This window comes from Harmonia axyridis, chromosome 2, assembly GCF_914767665.1.
Source record: "Harmonia axyridis chromosome 2, icHarAxyr1.1, whole genome shotgun sequence".
NCBI classification, from domain to species: Eukaryota; Metazoa; Arthropoda; class Insecta; order Coleoptera; family Coccinellidae; genus Harmonia; species Harmonia axyridis.
The window spans coordinates 13,161,502-13,179,952 of record NC_059502.1 but is presented as its reverse complement, the minus strand read 5'-3'; the positions used below and the strand labels follow the sequence as shown (position 1 = coordinate 13,179,952).

At 31.0% G+C, this 18,451-nt stretch overlaps 2 protein-coding genes and 1 long non-coding RNA gene across 5 annotated transcripts; 2 read left to right on the top strand and 1 right to left on the bottom strand.

Annotated features, from left to right (window-relative positions):
- The first annotated feature begins 7 nt into the window (after positions 1-7).
- On the top strand, positions 8-1,455 carry LOC123672011. The gene is made up of 2 exons (XR_006746211.1): positions 8-309; positions 1,268-1,455. It is a non-coding gene; the product is annotated as an uncharacterized LOC123672011 (long non-coding RNA).
- Positions 1,456-1,742: 287 nt separating this feature from the next.
- On the top strand, positions 1,743-7,971 carry LOC123672982 (breast cancer type 2 susceptibility protein homolog). Its single transcript, XM_045607350.1, has 11 exons — positions 1,743-4,223; positions 4,339-4,485; positions 4,619-4,873; positions 5,199-5,307; positions 5,378-5,551; positions 5,736-5,943; positions 5,998-6,080; positions 6,606-6,772; positions 7,114-7,335; positions 7,395-7,611; positions 7,677-7,971. The coding sequence occupies exons 1-11, from the start codon at positions 1,867-1,869 to the stop codon at positions 7,869-7,871; spliced, it is 4,134 nt and encodes a 1,377-aa protein (XP_045463306.1). The 5' UTR covers positions 1,743-1,866; the 3' UTR covers positions 7,872-7,971.
- Positions 7,972-8,888: 917 nt separating this feature from the next.
- On the bottom strand, positions 8,889-16,911 carry LOC123672764 (ankyrin repeat domain-containing protein 12). Of its 3 annotated transcripts, XM_045607042.1 has the most exons (9): positions 16,388-16,911; positions 15,691-15,960; positions 13,494-13,916; positions 12,921-13,243; positions 12,053-12,274; positions 10,234-10,464; positions 9,911-10,114; positions 9,660-9,855; positions 8,889-9,304 (listed from the first exon to the last, which is right to left on the bottom strand). In XM_045607042.1, exons 1-9 carry the CDS (start codon positions 16,653-16,655, stop codon positions 9,069-9,071), a joined length of 2,373 nt encoding a protein of 790 aa, XP_045462998.1. In that variant the 5' UTR covers positions 16,656-16,911; the 3' UTR covers positions 8,889-9,068. The 3 variants fall into 3 exon arrangements, with proteins under 3 accessions (XP_045462998.1, XP_045462999.1, XP_045463000.1); XM_045607043.1 differs by lacking the exon at positions 12,053-12,274 and having other exon boundaries at positions 16,388-16,910; XM_045607044.1 differs by lacking the exons at positions 15,691-15,960; positions 16,388-16,911 and adding an exon at positions 15,022-15,230.
- Between the last annotated feature and the right edge of the window lie 1,540 nt (positions 16,912-18,451).

Below are 18,451 nucleotides of genomic sequence, written 5' to 3'. Positions count from 1 at the left end.
TCTGTCAATGCCAGCGTTGCCAACCCAAAATCTTGAGATTACCGTACCAGGGACGAGAAATTACCGTATTTGGGACACTTTTACCGTACACAGAACCACAGAAGTACATAGAGAAAGAGATAAACAATTCTTTCTATTCTATGGCCATACCTAACCTACAAATTGTAATTTAAACATGTCAAAATTTAACTAAGCCCTAAATCAAAGATTAGGGAGAGAAAGAAAAAATGCTTTGTCAAATTAGTGGAATTTTTAATTCAATTGAATAAACATAATAAAATGTACAGAAGAATATATACATAAAAATAAGTAATATATAAGTAATCTTAAATGTGAATCATTATTCATTGCATAGATTTCTTAGTTTTTGATTTTTTGTATTCACTTAACAAGCTTAACAAGCACATTTCTTTCAAGTCATCATCATATCTTCTGTTGAATTTATTAACAAAGTTTGCTTTCAACTCATTAGCAAAATAATATGAGCATCTTTGGAAAGGTATCGTTTTGATTCACATATCAATCTTGAGATATTTGTTCTATTGGTAGCCTCGATGGGTCTTCCTTTGCAAAAATAGTGGGGAACTTTACGCCTAAATATTTTGCACTTCAAAGAATTGATTTTAGCCTTCATTCTTTCAATTCTCTGGTTGGTTAAGGGGCTCAGCTTACTACCACTACGTTTGGGGGTGGCCGAACTGCTACTTGCTTCTGTAAAACCTTCTGATTCCATTGTAACATCTAGAAAAAAGAAAAACAATTTCATCTTATTGCATTTAACACTAATTTGAATTGATAATTTCATTCAACAACTTCAAGTAACTAGACTTACAAATATGATTTGCATTCATGTGTCCTCTTTTCAAAAATTTATATTTCAACCGTCTATGACAAATTCATCTTCATCAACTTCGATACTAGAACTGGAAGAATTAGAATACATATCAATTTTGTTCATTCTTGCATACATATTCTGAGTAGGTGTAAAATCTACGCAGTTACCATCTTTTTTCACACACTGAGACGTTAATAAACAACCATTGATTGTATTAGTTATTAACTTATTTCTTGATTTTGTTTTAACCAAGTTTATTTTACTGGAGACTCTTTTTCGCATTCAGCATTTGAGTGCGGAAGGGATAATATATTCAGTACGAACTGTGACAATTTCTGGAATTCAAATACACCCATTTCATTTGTATATTTTTGGAGTTTTCCCCAGAATATGTCAATGTCCTCGTTGATGTCTATTTTTCTTCTTCATCAGCAGTAAAATGGTAATCTGGCAGCAACCTCCACTGTTCATCGATTAGTTGACCTTCACTACTGTCATAAAAACGTGTCATATTTTGGAGCAAATGAGCTAATGATGGGAACTGCTGGTGTATATCTGAAGAAACTGCATTTTTAGGCACAAATATCTGCAATTTTGGCAAAATAAAATTGTCGAAATCATACCGTTTTCTAATTTTTACACAGAGACATGAGTAGAAACATCGATACATTACAATTTCAAAAGCCACTATTAGAATGAGCTCAAAAAAAAAATCGCAATTGAAATTACGAAATTACCGTATTTTGGCGTACGGTAGCCCCTTCGGACCGTATACCGTATTTGGCATCAATTTACCGTACAAATACGGTAATTACCGTACGGTTGGCAACGCTGGTCAATGCGTTTAAAATTGGGTATTTCGTAGTTCAAATCTAACACTATAGAAACTTGAAAAGTTGAAATAGTAGTTCTAAAAGATGTCTACTATTGTTTGGTATAAAATGATATCCTTATTGAAGAACTTTTCAAATATTTGTTAATTTATTCGAAACTGTTATGTGAATAATCTTTTACTCTTTAATGAATGAATAATGGATAATGAAAATGATTCTACTGGTACTACAGCTGGATCTCCTGTTTTGGGTAGTAGTACATTCAAGAGAAAATTCTTGAAATCTAGGTGTAATGGAAAAAGTGCTAAAATAAAATTAAGTGATAAATTCGAGAACGAATCAGTGATTAATGATGAAAATCAAAAATCCAATTCTTTTATCAGGGTTAAGGAAGAGATCAATTTGGATAAACATGAATTGAACGCAGATAAATTTGAGTCCAATTCAAATATACTTACAAATAAGGATCACAAGTTTGTGGGGTTTCAAACTGCTTCTGGAAAACCATTATTAAGTAATGAAAAAAGTTCAGAATTTGCTAATAATTTGATGGCTGAAATTTTGAATCCTTTAATAAGAACAAATCGAGAAAAAAAATATAGTTTTCTATCCAAAAATTCTTCTGAAAAAAAAATTGAGCCTGCATCGACAAAATTTATAAGAACATTCAGTTCATTAGGATTTGATGTTGAAGATTATATATATTCTACCCAAATAGATAGAACTGTAAAAAATATAATTCAAGCAATTTCTTCTCAAATACATATTTTTTCATTAAATGTGGAACATTCTAAACATTCATCAGATTTTGCATTTCCATTGCAAGAACAAAGCAATTTTCACAAAAAAAGTACTGAAATTAAATCTAGTAATCTTATTAAAGTATGTAGCAGAAATGATGGTATAATAAAATATGAAACATGTATTGAATATGAAAATATGAACATCACCAGTAAAGATTTTGAGAAAATAGGAGTTAAATCAATTGATCCATCACAAATTGAATTGACTGGAAAAGAAATGTTTTCACTGAAGGAAAAAATAAATAGTTCTATATCCAATTCCAATACTATTGAGAAAACACCTGAGTTCAATGAACATCCAATTTCTCATAACAATAATGAGAATTTAAAGACAAGGAAAGCTGGAAATATTGATAGTTTTGCTAAGGATGCTGAACAGAATTTTGAAACAATAAATAAAACTAAAGTACAAAGCACATCACAATTCTGTACTGCAAGTGGTCAAGGAATAAACATCTGCTCTTCTTCGATTTCCAAAATTAAATCTACCTTTGAGGATTTCCCAAATGATGAAATTGGTGGTAGCTCAGTTTTCCAATCAAACACTTTAGACAATAAGAAATATCATTCAAATTCAGAGGTACAAACATCTGAAATTTCAAAAATAGAAACTGCAACACCTGGATTCAGTACTGCTTCAGGAAAAAAAATTAAAATTTCCTCAAACAAACTTTCTAAAATTCACAACGTTTTTAAAGATATTACTGATCTGAAAATTTCTGATTTTATTGCAAATATTCCTGAAACTGTAAATCATGAAGAGTCAGGAAAATCGGATGGAAATAACTGTAATACTCCATCTTTGAGAACTAACAATACATCCAAGAACTGTGGAAATTTCCCTATAGAAGATTTAAAATATCAAAAGCAGATATTCTCCTCAAACCAAGTTGAAAATGGAAATTATGATAAAAATAGTTTACAACTAACTGAGTCATCCACCAAAGACATTGCTTCATTATTTTCAACTGCTTCAGGAAAAACTATTAAATTACCTTCTGCTAGTCTTCAAAGAATCAACAATATTTTTAATGATATTCCTGATTTTAATGATTTGAAGACTGATTGTCCAATAGACCATTTCTCAACACCCAGTAGTATTAAAATTTCCTCCATTACCCCAACAATTAGCGAAACAAAAGAAACATCGTCCACAGAAGTAGATAAATCTACTAAGCCCTCTCTAAAGGAGTCCTTCAAAAGAAATTATGAAGAGAAAGATAAGACACCTCTTAATAGAGAAAAAATTGAATCAGAGACTAACTCAAAAATTAATGAAAACAAAGTTGACCTAAATAATATTACCCCTCAAAGAAGTATACCCAGAAAGAGAAGATTGGGTGCAGCTTCATCAAATGGAAAAATATCAGAAGCCGCGCTAAGTAAAGCAAAATCATTATTTGGAGATATCAACTTTGATGATCTTAAACTTCCATCTCATCTCAAAATTGAAAGTCCTAACTCATCTAATACATTATATACACCTATTAAACCAATTAAAATTAATACCCCAAGATTTTCATCAACACCAATTAGATTGGTCCAAAAGAATGAATCAATTCTGAACGATACTCCTCAAGAAATTAACCATCCATATCTTATTCAGAAACCTACACCAGGACGTTTGGAAGATTTTGAAGAGGAATTGAATCGACAACAAAAGATTTTAGAAAAAAAATTAGAATTTGTTATGAGAAAACGGGAAGCAATAAAAATGCAGATACATGCTCAAACTGCAAATAAAAGATTTAAGTAAGTTGAACAATTAATCATTTCATATAATTAAGCTAATCAATAATTTTTATTTGTTTATCTAATAAGTTTACAAGTAGGATGAAAAAATATAGGTTTGCTTACCTTTTCACAGATTAGACTACCAAGAAAAAAAAAATAAAATAAATCTGAAGGATGTTAAAAATTTGGAAATGCAGTCAGACTATAAAGAAAACCCAAACAGAATTATTTTGCAAGTTAATCCGCAAAATGCTGCATTAATACATTTTAATAATAATTGGTAAGATATTAATAGTTATTAATATTTTATTGAAAAACTTCCTCAACAAAATAATTGATGAGTAAGAATGCCCTAATTTTTTTTAATAGATATGTCTTAAACACTTATGAATACACTTCTGAATATTTTTTAGGTATGAAGTTCCTACAGTAAAAACTGAAGACGGTTGTACACTAGTACCGAATGCTCAAGGTTTTATAGGGATTTCAGAAATAGAACCAGCTTTTATTAGCATGACAGGTATTCAAAAGGATTTAATACCCGATGGCTGGATAAAAAATCATTATAGATGGATTATATGGAAACTAGCTAGCTATGCACGATTTTTTCCCGCAACGTTGGGTGGGAGCTTTAGTGTAGACAATGTGATAAGACAATTAAAATACAGGTATTTCTAACAGAATATTGATAATCTTTTATTATCGATCATTTATATTCTAGTAATTGTATGGATCATGGAGTGAAAATATTTGAAAGTTATACAACAAAAACTAATGGCTGTACACATAGTTGATAGATATTTTGTATGTGAGAACGTCTTGAGTGAGGAGTATTGACTATGAGTACAGGCATAACTTTTAAGGATATTTCTCATGCTTTTTGTACATCAATCATTATTTGTTTTTTTTTCTACATGAACAGTTGATTATATCGCTATAATTTTCAAATTTTTTTTTTTTTTTCTTATCTGCTATAAGATTTTTGTTTTAAAGGTATTTAAAGGAAATTTATAACGCAGAGAGGCCAGCATTGAGGAAAATATATGAGAAGGATGATGTTCCACAAAAAAGAATGATACTTTGTATCTCAAATATCATAAAAGTAGGTATGTTTACTGTACTACTATGATTTATTAGTATTTGAGGAATTATTGATATAAATTTTTTTGTAGAATGGGGATAATACAGAATTAGAATTAACTGATGGTTGGTACAGCATCCGCACAATAGTTGATGATCCGTTATGTTGTCAAATTAAAAAGCAGAAAATTAAAATAGGGTCTAAGTTGATTATTTCAGGAGCTGAATTATTGAACTGTGAAGGATGTCATCCTTTAGAAATCGAGGTAATTATTTAACAAAAAATTAGTGATTGGTTGATTTCATTCTTTAAAGAATTCTGAGAATTTCATCAAATATTATAAAATAGTGAAAGCAAGCAATGCAAAATTATTCAACCATGTTTTGCAACATTTTTATCAAAATGGTGCCATTCTTCGCCTAAAATATCTGATGTTTAAATATTTGCAGCAAGCTCGTAAAGTGCGCCTGAAAATTTTTTTCAATTCTACCAGAAGAGCAGCTTGGTTTTCAAAATTAGGTTACTATAGAGACCCCTCAGCTCTGCCTATTAACCTGAGCAGCGCAGTTTGGAATGGTGGAAATATTGGCAGAATAACAGTTTATTTAATGCGAGTTTACCCTGTGATATATCGTGAGAAAATGCAAGATTCAGTTTGTAAGTATTTCTTTTTCTTTGTAAAATACGTGAAAATGATAAAAACAATTGTAGCATGGAGGAATCAAAATGCTGAATATAAAAGAATTCAAGAATACGAAAATGAATGTTTCAAAAAGTACGAAGAAGGAGATAATGTAAGTAATATCTTTTAAAATCAGTGGTTGTTCCTGGCATAACAATATTGCTGAGACTATTCTCAAAAATTATCCCAATAATTTTTTTATATAACCTCACATTACATTTTTCGTATCGATTTCTGAGCCTGACCATGTGTGCTTGAAATGAGTCAAGCATGAAATTTAGCTGAACTTGGTTCTCTGAAATATCAAAATGCAGGTTGACCAACACAATTTTGATCTGTTTGACATGAGACAACTTAGATTAGGAAAGACAGTGTTTATAACTGTTATAAGAAATCCTTTTTGTAATTTCACCTCATGTAGTTGTTTGTGTAATTGTATTAATGCAGAAAATATGATATGAATATCTCAAAAATTAGGTAATGTATGATTATAACCTCAATAATAACTTCCAGACATCCCTCAGAAATAGACACGAAAAAGCCTAGCGTAATATGGGGTTTACAAATAAATTATTGTTAATTTATTATTATCATTGTTGGTCATTGTAAAAAACAAATCATATTTTATACTTTTTAGGTAAATATTGAAAGGAGGAATGTATGTCCTCTGCTACAAATGACTGTGATAGATTTTTCTGATAATGTTTCTAAACCTTTCAAATGTACCATATGGGATTCAACGGATTTTCACCAAGAACAATTGAAGGAAAACCAGGTCGTTAAATTTTATAACTTGACATTAAGGTGAGCTAATATTCATCTGTTGGTGTAACCAAGATTTGGTACTTTGAATTTTATTTATTTTTTGTTGACACTTTCCAAATGTTGAATTCGCAAATAGTATATTTATCTTTTTAATCTTGTATCTTGGTTGTTTGAATTTGTTTTTTATTTTTCTCTTCATATGAGATCTTCGGACAGCTAAAAAACTTTATGAATTTAGGAGACTCACTTGGGTTTGGATGTCTCATATCCGTAGATAATAGAAACAGAGCAATATTGATTTTAGTCCCTTTGTATATTTGCAACGTTTTATTACCTATTTTTTTTTCCTAGAATGTCATATATAAATATTCATATTCCAGATCTAATGGTGAATTGAGTTGCAATAAAAAATCATATTTTGAAGTTCTTAAATGCCAAGAAAAGAAGTATGAAAAGTACAGAAGAAAATGTGTTGAACTAGCAAGTTATGGAATAATGTCCAACCATGTTGCTTTTGGAGAATTTGATACTGTTGGTTTTATTGTAAGGATGCATATTGAGCAGAATAGTCAGCATTTTTGGCTGTCAGATTTGAAAAATAAGTGAGTAATTACAATGTTTCTTATATGATTTGGATTGGAGGTGTGATTGAATTTTTCAGCTTTTTACTGGTTAAAATTGTTGAAGGACCTAATAATTGTCTATTGTTGAATAAAGTTGAAGAGAACCAGTTGGTTGCTGTTTGTAACTTGATGTTAAAGGAAAGTAATCATACCTACGTTATAGCTACTGCCAGTTTTCAAACTATAGTTACACAATATCCTCAATATAATTTTCTTAGGGAGAAAATGGAAGAATTAGAAAAAAATAATAAAGATGTGAGTAATAATCAATTATCAACATATTATGCATACGAACCCTATCTTGTAATAATTTTTTTCAGACAATACTCAGCATACTTGAAGAAAATAAAAAAATGGTAGATATTTTTGAGAATGGAAATAATTCAGTTCAAACATCACATTCTAGTGCATCAGATGGAAATACTTTAAATTTTTCAAGGGTAACTAGTACAGACACAGCGATGTCAATGATAAACATCGATGAAATTGTTGGTAAATGTAAATCGTTACATTAATACATATTTTTAACATAGTGTTATTTGTTGATAATATTTAATAGGAAGTAACAATAAATTGTGATATTATCTATATGTATAAATATATTCTTGTATGATATGGTTATTTTCTTGTAAATTTATAAATAAAATCAGCGATTTAGTAGTATCATGATCTACGAAGAAGATTGGTATTTTTTTTGTATTGATTTGTTTTACTATACATATTGCAACTGATCGATCAAGCTTTTTTTAATTATTGAAAAAACAGAATTTTATATTGAACCATCCATGTGATTTTTTCATTTACAAACTTAAAAAAGATCTTCATAAACTGAATTCACCCAAAAATTTCTATTATCTAGTAATACGTACCATTCTTCAGTTTTCGTTATGACAACATCCTAAAGGAATGATTTTTGACCTTGAATTCTTCATCAATGTGTCAAACCCAATCATTCAAAGCCACTCTAGGCTCAAGATTACACACTATGGGTATGGCCCGTATATCATCTTGGTTACTATGTTTAGTAAGTTGGTGGTCTGTATGTGACAAATTCCTCAAAAACCGGATACTATTTCCTCAAACTTCAGTGAGTTATCAATCACCAGAGCAACCTTACTTTTATTCTGGTTAGGATCGGTAACCACGCCCACTCCGGTTGGCAGTTGTCATTTCAATTTTCAGATTATTGTTTATGAATATTTTCCATGACATCTAACACTCAAAAACTTTATTATTTTAGTTATGAAACAAATACCCTTCAGAGTCATTGAGAACTATTAGTTATTTACAAATTAAAAGAGATCAACTATTTATAACCTCCAAAATTCTGTCAAGGAAAAATTTTGTTGACTATTGACAAATGTCAAGCGGTACATAAATACGAAACAAGTTACCTGAAACATTGAAAACCACTAGTAACCGCTCTGAAATTCACGGCGACAAACGGACCATATCTTTTTTTGGGCAAAATGATAGCCCGCTGTTCCTCTGGAACTGGAAAAGAATGGGTATTTAAATTATTTAATGAAATATTAAAATCATTAAAGCTTTATTATCTTCAAATTAAGATATGTTATTAATCCTCTGAATTAAAACAAGAAAACCAGTTATCACATCAAATTATAAAGTGAAATATTCAATATTCAGTTAAAATATTAAAAATAATTTTGTACAATTTATCACAGACATCAAATTCAATAAATCTTGAACAATTAAGCAGGAAGCAAATCAAAATCATCGCTGACATGAACCATTGGAACATGATGTTCTTCAACAGTTGGTGTTGATTTTTTGTCACAAAGGTTCATTTCAATCATCTTCCACTCCCAGTCCATTTTTTGAACAGCATGGAGAGATTCAGCTTCATTATGATGTCTCAGAAGCATGTGTTCCTTGATTTTTTCCCATTTATCGTCAACATCTTGAAGCCAACTCAAAAATAGACGACCTAAAATTGTGAGAGGTACGTTTTAATCTGAGTCAAGATCAGTTAGATACTGAAATATTTTCTATTTAATTAAGTTATTGATTTTTGGTTGATCTACAAAGGATACAATTATATGTGCAAAGCTATTTTTATAAATTGTTTTTATACCAAAAAACAAAACCCCATTTATCTGTTTTGAATAACATTTTTACAGACTTTTCCCTTTTTACTTTATATGGGGTTAAAGCATAACCAAATAAATTTCATCAACATTAAATATCAACGATTAAAATATACATAGAAAGTTTTAAAATCACAGTCTATGACCTGAAAAATGAAACATCGGCATCATAAAATAACACCTGATTTAACTTACCATTGTATCTAGACCTAGCATTTCTATCCTTTTCTTCTTGTTCAGGTGTGATTAAATTGTAAACTTCTTCATCCCGAAGTATTGAGCAGACTGAAAATGGAAGGGATTGATTTGCTAAAGCTCTAGCCGCTCTACCATGAACTCTTAAAATTTCTTGTTCGACTGAGAGAACTAATTTTTCTTTCTCAATAACATGCTGAAAAATCATAAAATTAACTTGTATTGAAAAAAATTTCAAGTGAAAATAATACCTGCATCCTGAGCCGATATCTCTCCTTTTCCTGTTCTGTGAAGATATCCTTCATTTGAGCAGGTAAATTTGGAGGATACGAAACATTAGGCGAAGTTGACGTTGTGTTTGCAAGAACATAGGTACATCTATTCAGCAGATAGTCCTTAAATCCTTGTGGCGGTTTAGGTTGTACAGGAAATAAACCCTTTCTCCTCTTTTCAATCTGAGAGTAGTAATAACTTTTTTAATACAATGTATATTATAGATCATGACAAAATACTCATTGATTGAGTAAAATATTCCTAATTTCAAAATTAAAATAATTTTTTTTTTGCAACCTACCTGCTTTCTTATGTCTAAAAACAATTGGTAGCAATTTGTGATTGGCTGTTCATGAGGATGGATTTGGGACTCTGCGGAAACATCCGCAGCATCTGGAGGTGGCGCAGCGGGTTCCTTGCTTGGTTTCATTTTTCTCTTTCTAGGATGCAACTCGACTGGAGCCGGAGTTGCTGTCTGTGCATTTGTAGAAACCGAAGATGCAGAAGACGAATTCTCGTTCTCAGTATTCGACTAAAAAGAATGATGAATTTAAGATGTGTATTAAAAAAAAAAAAAACCTTCATACAAATTACTAATAACACATAATATATAAAATTTATCAAAGAGGACATTTATTTATAATGATGAATTACCAGCGAATGTCTGGTTAGCTGTGGATTATTCTTCAAACTGTAAAAATAGAAAGGAATGGGTACTAATATTTACTACAACTTATCTGTTCTTGCCATACTTTCACAAATGATAGGAAAAAGTTGGTAAATTCTCAATTAGCAATATTGATTAGAGAGTTACATTGTAACATTCTGTGCGGTTTACCATATTCCATTCTCTTCAATAAGATTCAAATAGAAATATTGTGTTGAACAAATATTATTTCAGTTGTCAAAACTTTTTATTTTGGTTAAATTGGTACAAAATCAATTTCTTTTTTTAATTTATTCATTAACCCAAATTGGCCATAACCATAACAGGTTTATAATAAAAAGGTATGTTCTGAACAAAATTTCTTACGTAACATTCTTTATGGGATCAGTAATTTACAATTTTAGAGGAGCTGAAACCAAATTGAATAAGATGAAACACAATATTCGTTTCGGAGAAGTCCAATACTTAGTACAGAGTGCGGCAAGTTAATTTACCTTTATAAAATGCAATGAAACACATTTTGTTTTTTTTTAGTTGATTTCCTGGCTTTACCAGCATGAATTATAGCCGGCATTCAACGTGAGTAGCGATTACTACAGTACAAATCAAAAATTACACACGATACGATTGAATCGAAAAACTGAACCTTAAGACCGAGATTTGACAGAAATCCTGAATTTTACTATGCTCTTTTAGTTCAGATCTTCAAATAGTCAAATATGCAATTAAAAAAATGTTGTTAAATACAAAACAAAGAGCCGCTGCAGCAATAATTCAATTATTGGCCAATAATGAAAAAAAAAAGAAAACACGTTTTTTTGTTAAAAAATAACTTTCTAAAATTCAATTATCAATCTCAATCTTTAATCATTTGTTTCATTCATATACTATCTATACACACCAGCAAAATTAGGGGAAGAAACAAAATCTCTAAGAAGTTAATAATTTCTTTGCCTTGAACCCTTTGGCCTATTTTAGCAGTTTTTTTAAATTTTAGCTTAAAACATAAGAATTAGATAAATTTCTGTATATTTCAATGAATTCCGTAATAAAGGCGGTTTTTGTTTCTGGATCGCCTAGCTCAATTGCAACACATATAATATGTTGATTAGATCGACTATAAAAAGAAATTAACTTACAGAGTTCTGCCGTTTCATAGTGATAAATTTTAAAATATTTCCATCTGTACATAACTTCTTCAAAACTAGTCCAGTAACGAGATCCTAACATGCTATCCAAAAATCTTGGATAAAAATCTCTAAATTTTTGAGATGTGTGGAAATATATACACCAATGTGTGAAAACGCCTTCTAAACTACATCTTAGAAAACCAAGAACGCCCCCAAAGCAAAACAAAAAAGAATGGTAACTTAAAACACAGACATCTCCGAAAAAAATGAATGAAAAATGAGACGGAGATAAAGGTGATGAGACACGATACGACAACTCCTACCTGAGAATCTGAAGTTTTTGAAACGGTATTGGCCAATGCACAACTGGTCGCAACTGGCGCGTCAGTAGATGCATTCGGGGCTGTGGGGGAAGCAGAGGGAGAAGGCGAGTGAGATCTGTGCAGTTGCGGGGAAGAGTTATTGCTACTTCTATCTGGAATTTGAGTTTGACCGCCACTCTTGTGGGAACTTCGCAGCACCCTTTGATGGTTAGCGCCTCCACGCTGAGGACGAGTCCCGTTTCAAAAAAATCGTTCAATCAAGTTTCAAAAAAATTGATCACACAAGTTCGAAAAGGAAATGATTTTGCATCTACAGATTTGTCGCATGAAATCACTCAGTGTTTCTCATCCAATTAGTCTGAATCCAGACAATCCTCAGGTTTTCTTTGTTATAAAGTTATGCAGTGCAAAATCGTTTTATTTTTGTCTTTATATTAAATTCATAACGTATTATTTGTAAGTTGATGTTGGTATATTATCAACATCAAGAAACTAAATGTGAATCAGAACAATCTAAAATGTTAAGTACAATTTCAACTTTGAGGAACATATGCCAAATATTTCAATCAGCTTTTTTAGTACAGTTATTAAATTATTATGAAACTTGATAAATGCAAACTAAAAGAAGGTTATTAAATGATATTCTCCAATTCGTATATGTTTCCTATTCACTGATGAACCTAATGTGTTCTGAGTGAATTTATTGAAAAAAATATTATTATTTTTCATAATAAATACTATATGAAATTTTTTGCTTTATAAAGGCACTTCTCCAGTACTCATTGTGAAATTCAAGCACAGCAGAGCCCAGCTTCACTTATATTCCTTTTCTAACTATTTGAGTCAACACTCAATGTTGAGGACTCACCTGGTCATCTGTAGATGTAGATGCTGCACCATCTTTCTTCTCATCAGTTTTTGTTGGATTCTCTTCTTGGCTCGAATTGGCATTTACTTCTTTTTCATTACTTGAATCGTTACTGCTTGAACTTGGTACAACATAGGGAAGTGCCTGGTGTGTTCTTTGGGAACTGTTTTTGCTACTTCTATTAACACCTGTTTCCTGCTCATTACTGTTCGTTTGAGGTATAACAATTTTTAGTGGTGGGACCTTCAAGTCAACTTTAGAGTCATCTTCAACATCACTTGCTACTTTTGGACTAGGACATGGACTTTTCTTATCTGAAGCAACTGAATTTGAACATGTACAATTTAAATAAGACAAAAACAAAAAATAAAGGTACCTACAAGTGGAAAAGAACTTCTCTAAAATTGCTATGTAACTTATTTTTTATCTAACTACCCAGATAATGTTTTTTCCATTTCAAACAGATTATTTAATTTATATTCAATGATTAATGTACACTTCAAAGAAATAGGTTACCATAACAATTTAAGAAAACTTCTGATATTTTCACTTGTTCATGAAAAGGAAAAGTACCTGTTTTATTAACATTCAAATTAGAACTTTTGTTAGCCTTATCAGAATTAGGCTTGCCTGTTTGGCCTTTATTTTGGGATGTTCCTCGTAAAGCATTTTTGTCCTTAGTTCCTTCATCTTTTCGTTTCTTTTTTCTCGATTCATCTTCAGTATTATCCTCAACATTATCATTCATTTCCGAATATCCTCTTTTAGGTGTTTCCTCCGAAGTTGGAGGAACACTAGAGGAAGTTTCTCCTGAAGCATCATTTTCCATTGAACTTTTTTGTTCAGCTTGATCTTTTGAGGACTTGAACTCGTATGCATCTTCTCCTTTAGATGAGTCTATATTTTCATCAGTTGTATTAGACTTCGTTTTATTATTATCTGTTAGTTTTTTATCATCTCTTCCTCTGGGTGGTAGCCTTGACGGTACCATTGATTCTGACAAAAATTCATTACTCAGTTTTGTTGATTATATACTGTTAAAAATCAATGTGTTGACAGGATTGAGTTAGAGAGTAATTACATTATTCAAAAAATGACCTTAAGAAAGGAGGCTTTTCCAATTATTTCAAATGAAGACTTTGATTAATAGATCATCGTGTAATCGAAAACAAATATTCAAACAGTTTGAGATATAGGTGAAAATCATGTTGCATAGATGATTCGATCTAATAGCCTATTGAGTTCAAATTCAACTAACGGATATCTTTGTGTTGAATTATTTCTGAGACTTTACAATTCAAGTCATGTTGATATAAATAAAAGATTGAAGGTCTATTCAATAAGTAATTTAAGTTTTGTAAAATATTGTGACATCCTGGCAGTCTTTGAAATATTTCTAAATCACTTATAGCGGGTTTGGAAACAGAGGGCTCACAAAATTCAAAATAAAATTCATAATACATAATTTTTCATTGTCAATTTTGAAATTTTATCCTATAAACTAGTTGCCGTATTAGTAAAATGTTGTGAAGAACATTTCAAAGACCTCTAGGATGTTGCAATCATTAATAAAAATTCTGTATTAGGAATAATTTTGGTCTTTTTCATCCACAATAACCAACATGCTTATTTCTTAAGTGGATATCCACTAATTTGCACAAAATTAGTTTGAATTCATCCAATTCTTCATTTTCAAATACAACTGTCCGAATATCCATTCTAATAAAAATCAACTATTTCTCCCGTTATTACTATAAAAAGAAATAATGTACCATCAATACATGATAATTACACCTTCAAAATATGAGGAGTCTAAAAGTAATTCATAAGGAATTAATTTTAATAAAATTAATCAATGATTAACACCATTACATTACCATTCGACTATATGTACATTGAATTACGTTTGGGAACATAAATTTAGTGTTGAAATTTCCTGTAGATGAACGTTAATAATGTATTTCGAAGATATTATAAACAATCATACGTTAATCATGGGTTGCGTTGAATCAACAATACAAACCCACTTTAAGATCAATGTTTTTTAAACAATTATACCCTGGAATGCATGATTACCGCTAGAGCCATTTTGTTAACATACCTTTGTGAATTTGTGATGCTCGACGCATTTCTATTCTTTGAAGTGATAAATGAACACGTAGGATATAATGTAAGATTGTTAAGATGATTAAATATTTTTCAATGGGTTCGAGAATGAATACGATTATTTAATGTAATAATAATTACACCTATTATTTACTATCAACAAAGACAGGTCAGTACCACCGATGACAGCAAACCACAAGAATTTGAGTACGCGTCTAATTTTCATTTAATCAATAACTATGACCTACCTAGTAGGTCAAATAACCTGTCAATTAGACAGATCCAATACTACGTTCGAGAAATGACAGGAAGAGCGAGCAAACCATAATATAGGTTAGAAATTTTATTTTAACAGAGAAACGATATTAAACTGAATATTTTATCCTCTTCAGGAGCGCTCAAACCCAACTAGACTACTGATCATATTAAAATAATACTGAACTTACTTCTTAGATATAGAATATTGTAAATGAGATAACTTTCAAGAAAATACAAGGGCCACCTCCAGTTGAGCAATACTATTTAGGATTGCAATTTAGGAAAGTTGAAAGAGGTGTATTTCATTTTATCTTATCGAAATGGTTAAAGTTGAGGCTAATCCTCTGAAGCTTAAAAATAATACCAGAAGATGCAGTTGCACTTAAATATGATAAGATGATCATACCTGGTATAGGTAAACTGGAATTCAGAACATATGGTTTAATATTTGGAACTGCCACATCTAATGGGCTTTTTCCTTTTGTATTTTTGAAGTGAATATCGGCACCATTATCTATCAATAATTTCATAATATTCAAATGTCCATTAATCACAGCATCATGTAATGGAGTATCATTATCTAAGCCTTTTGCATTAACGTTAGCTCCAGCTTGTACCAGTTTAATTGCTATTTCATACCAACCATAATTACAAGCTTCATGTAGAGGAGTCCAACCTACAAATAAAAATCTTTAAAAGATATTCTTTTTAATATCGAAAAAAAAAACACTGCAGAAGAAATGCCAATACTTATCAAGATAAGATTTTATCCAAAAGAATATTATCATTCAAGTTTCTTATGTTCTGATGAATGTGAAAGACTTTATATATTCTTCATTAGCTCCTTGTAATATTTAGTAACATCTACATATTCACATTATGACCATATCAAGTAACTTATGTCCTCATTTGTCTATCTATTAGTTCATTTAATGAATGAAATAATTCAGGATTTAGTATCAATAAACATTAAGTTGAGTAAGGTCTTTTTTGATAAGATAATAGTATTTATTATCTGCATTGAACTTCGTCAACTTTATATGTAACTCTTGTATACAATGTCCAAAAAAAATTAATTATTATTATGTGTATTGAAGTCTTACCTGCAAAATCAGTAACATTTGGATCAACTTTATTCCCAAGTATTTTGGATACTTGTTCGATATCTCCTCTAATTGCTGCTAAATGCAATGGTGTTTCTCCTCTTTCATTTCTGTCTTTTTGCCTTGTTAATGAATAAGTGGTGCCACCAGGACTTTTAGCTATAGTTTCATTTCCAGAAGTCATTTGCATAAGTAGAGCCAGCTGTTGTCTTTCAGACATAGGTGTTTGTATGTGCGACTTATTAACTGAAGATTCTTTAGATCGCATTGTTGAACATATATTGTCAATGTTTCACTCTTAAAGTTGTTATTCTATCAAAGTAACTATAACCTGAGTTGAATATACTAAGGTTTGTCTTAAATTGTATACTAAATTACGTATTAAGGCCAAATTTTGTACTATAGAGTTTGAAATTGTTGAAAAACAATGTATAACTTGATTGAATAATAACTAAATTAAAACAAACATACTAAATTTATAGTCCTAGAAGCTAATTAATTCACTTGGTTATTGTCATTCTGTCATTCTCTTGCCAATGCGTCATTTCTAGCTACGTTCCATTAAAAGATGAAAATTTCCAACAGTTTTCTGTTTATGATCTGATGAAGCAATCGTGACGTGACGTTGGGAAATACATAGTTTTAATATTCAATTCTAGAGGGCAGCTATGGAGTTCTTTGAACTCTAGTTACATTAACGAGCTATATCTTTTTATCACGATCAAAATGTTCGTGTTTTTCGAATTTTTCGCAATAGACTACTTAGAATTTTGATCCGACGATAATTTGCGACTCACTGATGAATTCAATCCTTCTATTCATTTTCCCGTTCGAGCTGTCCTTTTTAGGGTTGATACCACGGGCGTAGCCAGGGGGGGGGTTTGGGGGTTCAACACCCCCCCCCCACCAAATGTTTAAGAAGTCAAAATTTATTAATTTTTTTCTTCTTTCATTCTCATTTATTTCTATTAAAAAAATTCTTATTTCTCCCATTAGCCTTTCTGTATAGGCCTTTGTCTTAAAACCCCCCCCCGAAACTGAAACCTGGCTACGCCCGTGGTTGATACGGTTTTCGAATGCAGCGGTTAAGTTCGTTGATGGGCAAAATGATTTTGCTCATTAACAAACTTAATCATGTTGCCAAAATACGACTTAAGTTTCCGTAAATATGACCTGAATATCAAAAAAAAAAAACATTTTGAAATCTATCGCGAAATAAGAAAATTCGAGGGGTATATGGAAAAACCTGGGGATGCAAATTTCGAATATTTACATGGGCTTTTGGAAAGGACACTTTATCATAATAAAAAAAGTAATGATAAACTTAATTTCAACAATGAAAATTTTATATTATTCTGATTTCTCTTGCATCCAACTTTTAAACGATGAATTATGAAACATATTCATCATAGGCAAAGGAGGGAAGGTTTATTTTATTTCTCTGCATAAGATACCTCCTAGGCATTTTAGGTCAGTGGCGTACCCAAGGGAAGGATAAGGGGGATATATCCCCTAGGAGAATAATCCATTCTGAGTCACAACTCACAAAGCTTAGTAATTTATTCCTGTAAAAATTTAATCAATCGAATTCACCAACCAGCGGTTATTTAAAAAAGTTCGATCTGATCCGACTGTCCCCGACATAAACATTATATTTACATCTACTCTAACATTTGGCTCTCTCTTACGGCACGCTAAGGTGTATTTTGCACTGGATTTGCATCTCCATCTTTATAAGGTTCAGTTGACACAAGAACTACAGCCAGCTGACCATGGAATGCATACTATGACGATTGGGACTTAAAAAACAACGTTTGGATGACAATTTTTCGAATCGAATTTTCACAAAGCATATTTTCGACTATGTGAACAAGCAAAATTCTCGCATATGGGGCAGTGAAAATCCTCATGTAACTGCTGAGAGACCATTATATTGACAAAAAGTCCCAATATATTTGCAATTTGATCTGGTGGAGTGATTGGCTCGTACTTCTTGAAAACTTGGAATGGTCTAGTTTAGTGATGTAGATAATACTATATTTGACACGATAGAATTAAAATATA

Coding starts and splice junctions, on each gene's coding strand:
- LOC123672982 (XM_045607350.1), top strand. CDS start 1,867: ATGGATAATGAAAATGATTCTACTGGTACTACAGCTGGATCTCCTGTT. Junction 4,874..5,198: donor ATAAGACAATTAAAATACAG/GTATTTCTAACA, acceptor TTTGTTTTAAAG/GTATTTAAAGGAAATTTATA. Junction 5,308..5,377: donor GTATCTCAAATATCATAAAA/GTAGGTATGTTT, acceptor ATTTTTTTGTAG/AATGGGGATAATACAGAATT.
- LOC123672764 (XM_045607042.1), bottom strand. CDS start 16,655: ATGCGATCTAAAGAATCTTCAGTTAATAAGTCGCACATACAAACACCT. Junction 15,961..16,387: donor AAATGTTACTGATTTTGCAG/GTAAGACTTCAA, acceptor TTTTATTTGTAG/GTTGGACTCCTCTACATGAA. Junction 13,917..15,690: donor TTCCAGTTTACCTATACCAG/GTATGATCATCT, acceptor AATTTTTGTCAG/AATCAATGGTACCGTCAAGG.